The sequence below is a fragment of the Haemaphysalis longicornis genome, unplaced genomic scaffold (assembly GCF_048455015.1).
Source record: "Haemaphysalis longicornis isolate Haplotype H1 unplaced genomic scaffold, Haemaphysalis longicornis Haplotype H1 scaffold_2, whole genome shotgun sequence".
Taxonomy (NCBI): domain Eukaryota; kingdom Metazoa; phylum Arthropoda; class Arachnida; order Ixodida; family Ixodidae; genus Haemaphysalis; species Haemaphysalis longicornis.
The window spans coordinates 264,317,213-264,320,001 of NW_027526295.1; the positions used below are offsets into that span (position 1 = coordinate 264,317,213).

At 53.1% G+C, this 2,789-nt stretch overlaps 1 protein-coding gene across 1 annotated transcript; it reads left to right on the forward strand.

Moving 5' to 3' along the window:
* Window positions 1-447: 447 nt before the first annotated feature.
* LOC144170616 (uncharacterized) lies at window positions 448-2,527 on the forward strand (the record flags this gene model as incomplete). The annotated part of the gene is given in 1 exon segment (XM_077700522.1): window positions 448-2,527. A coding segment is annotated over 1 exon segment (1,206 nt), but the record flags the coding sequence as incomplete, so codon positions are not given.
* Between the last annotated feature and the right edge of the window lie 262 nt (window positions 2,528-2,789).

Consider the following 2,789-nt stretch of genomic DNA (forward strand, 5'->3'; position numbering starts at 1 on the left):
GCTGTTTGGTCGAGTAATATCAGAAACGTGATCGCTTGCGTGATAAATAGAGACAAGATAGACAAGTTTCAGGAACGGGACAGACCACAGCATGCCCTCATCTTTGACCGTTGATAAGAAAACGCCACACACGCGTCCTTCCTTAGTGAGTGGTGAACAGCTCTGTGGATAGTTCATATTCCCTCTTGTGGAATAACTGAATATGAGCCGAACAACTTGCCAGATGTTAAGCATTCGAGGTGTCAACGAGCGCTAGAAGTTAGGATTAAGCAACTCCGTCTCGTAGGCCTTGAAACTTAGGCTCTGGTTGATAAAGTTTGTGACGCACACTGCCTCAGACATGTCCCGGCCTAATCAGAAATGTCCACCGATAGTCGAGAGTTTTGATAGTGAGAAAAATGAAGTTTGCAAACTGAGTGTCAGTATGTGATTGCTTTCATCTTTACAGGTGAGCAGCCTGGCTGGGGCGTCTTCCTCTCTGCTGCGTCGGCGAAACAGAACGGTCGCTATCGGCTACTGGAGGTGAACTGGTACGGCCTGCCGGTCAGCCTTCAGAATATCGCCTCGGTGCACCTCTTCAACAGCGACCCCCACAAGGCGGTGCAGGACAGTAACTGGAATCCGGTGGAATCGTTCTCGACGTCCGGCCGCGATGGCCGACGGACAACCTCGGTGACCCTTCCCCGTTTCAACTGGACGAGTCTGACCAGTGACGCATGCCTTGGCTTCTGGGCGGTCCTCTCAACCCCGGAAAGCCCCGTGGCGTCTACGTCCTGCCTAAGAGCGCGGCCTCGTTGGATGCAGCAACACTGTCGCGAGCTGAGCCGTTTCCGCTTCGTGGACCTCTTCATTCCGGGCACCCACAACTCGGCCATGTACGACACTTCGTCTCCAGACAGCGTGTCCTTCTTCGACCACTTCCTGCTCAACCAGGAGGAGACCATTCTGAACCAGCTGCTGTACGGCATTCGCTCCCTCGACCTCCGGGTGCAGGAGAACCGCGGCCAGTTCTGGATCACGCACGACCTCGTCAAGGGCCAGGTCACCGTGCGCGAAGTCCTCCAGCAGGTGCGCAAGTTCGTCGAGATGACCGGCGAACCCGTGCTTCTGGATTTCCACCGGTTCACGACGGGGTTTCGCAAGCGCGACCCGAACCCGCAGGAGAACCACGTGCGCCTCGTGCAGCTCATCACGGAGGAGCTGCGCGGTCTGCTGCTCTTCCGTAACGCGACGCGCGTGCCGCTTGGCGACATCCTCGACGGCTGCAGCCGCTCGAACGGCTCCGGAGGCGCGAAGGTGCTCCTCTGCTACAACCACCCGTACCGCGGACCGGGTTCCGAATACACGGGCTTGGGCGTGAAGCACCTCTGGGCCAACACCGCGGACCTCTCGACGCTGCACAGCTTCCTGGGCGAAAAAGTGTGCGAGCCGACGTTCGACACGCCCACGTCGTCCATGGTGCAGTTGACCGCGCAGCTGCCTTTCCTCATCAAGAGCAACCGAAAGATGGCGCAACAAGTCAACCTGCATTCGTCGCGCTGGTTCAGGGACGAGTGGTGGCGATGCGCCAACCTCGTCGCCACCGATTTCTTCCTCGGTACCGACATGATCAACGTCGCCATCGACGCTAATTTACGCAGGGCACGCGCGTAGCCGCTTTCACTTGAACGCGCACGCCGGCCGCGCGTAGTACAACTCGCACCTGCAGCTGCCGCGTTTGCTGCACCGAGAAACACTGGCCCAAGACAGTCCGCTTGACAAACCGAATTTCTTTCGCAGACAGGGCTTAATTATTTTTGAATGCGGCGCTATATTATGGCGATGTGTGGCAAAGTAGATGCCGCAACGTCTTAATTTGGCGTTGCCAGTGAAAAGCAGTTCTTGAAGACCTTCGGCCACAAACTGATTGCGCATATACTTAATCTATACGGCGAAGAAAAAAAAAAGCAATGTACTCCTTATCCAATGGAAATGACCTAGTTGTGTCCCATCAGAACTATCCCTGAAAGCAAGAAGGAGTACTGGTGGGATGGCTCTCGCGTGACTTGTATGTTCATTTCTGTCATCTGTACAAACGCGCCCACGTCTTTTAAAGGAGCCAATGCGCCGCAACTCTCTTCTGGCTTCCGACGAAATGGACGCGAGACCATGACGTTACTATATATATATTGAAAAAAAGTGGCGGATCACGTTTGCTCAGTGAGTGGTGTCCCATTCAGAGCACAAACAATGATGATGATGATGATGGTGGTGATGGGGCGTAATGAAAGATGAAGAATGATGTGATGACGGTGGACGCACACAGGGTAGGAACGAAGACGAAACGTATAGGCGAGAATGACCAGGCGTGATGCGGAGGAATGGAAAATTCGTGCTCACAATATATATACTGTTACAAGACAAAGAAGTGGGCACTGGCGCACGCCAACATGGAAGCCTGACCGACGATGACGACGTTGTGAATCTAGAATAGCCCCAGTGTTAGCTTTTGCCGTCACGGCCATTCATTAAATCATCGCTTCATTTACCATGGTTCCTGGCTTTCGTCCTGCCACCGCGTACTGTTTATCATCTTACTTGAGAAAGAATATTGTCAAAAAGAATTGGCTCACGTTTCAAAAACAATAGCTATGTTTACTGCCGTTTTGGCTGGCGGTCCAGCCTTCGTCAATTCAGTGATCGATCAATCGGTTTAGGTTAGGGGCAAATAAACAAAGAGAACCAGCGAAACAACACATTTCGAGTTTCACGTTTTTACCATGCCTTTCTCTGACAAATAATTCTCACCT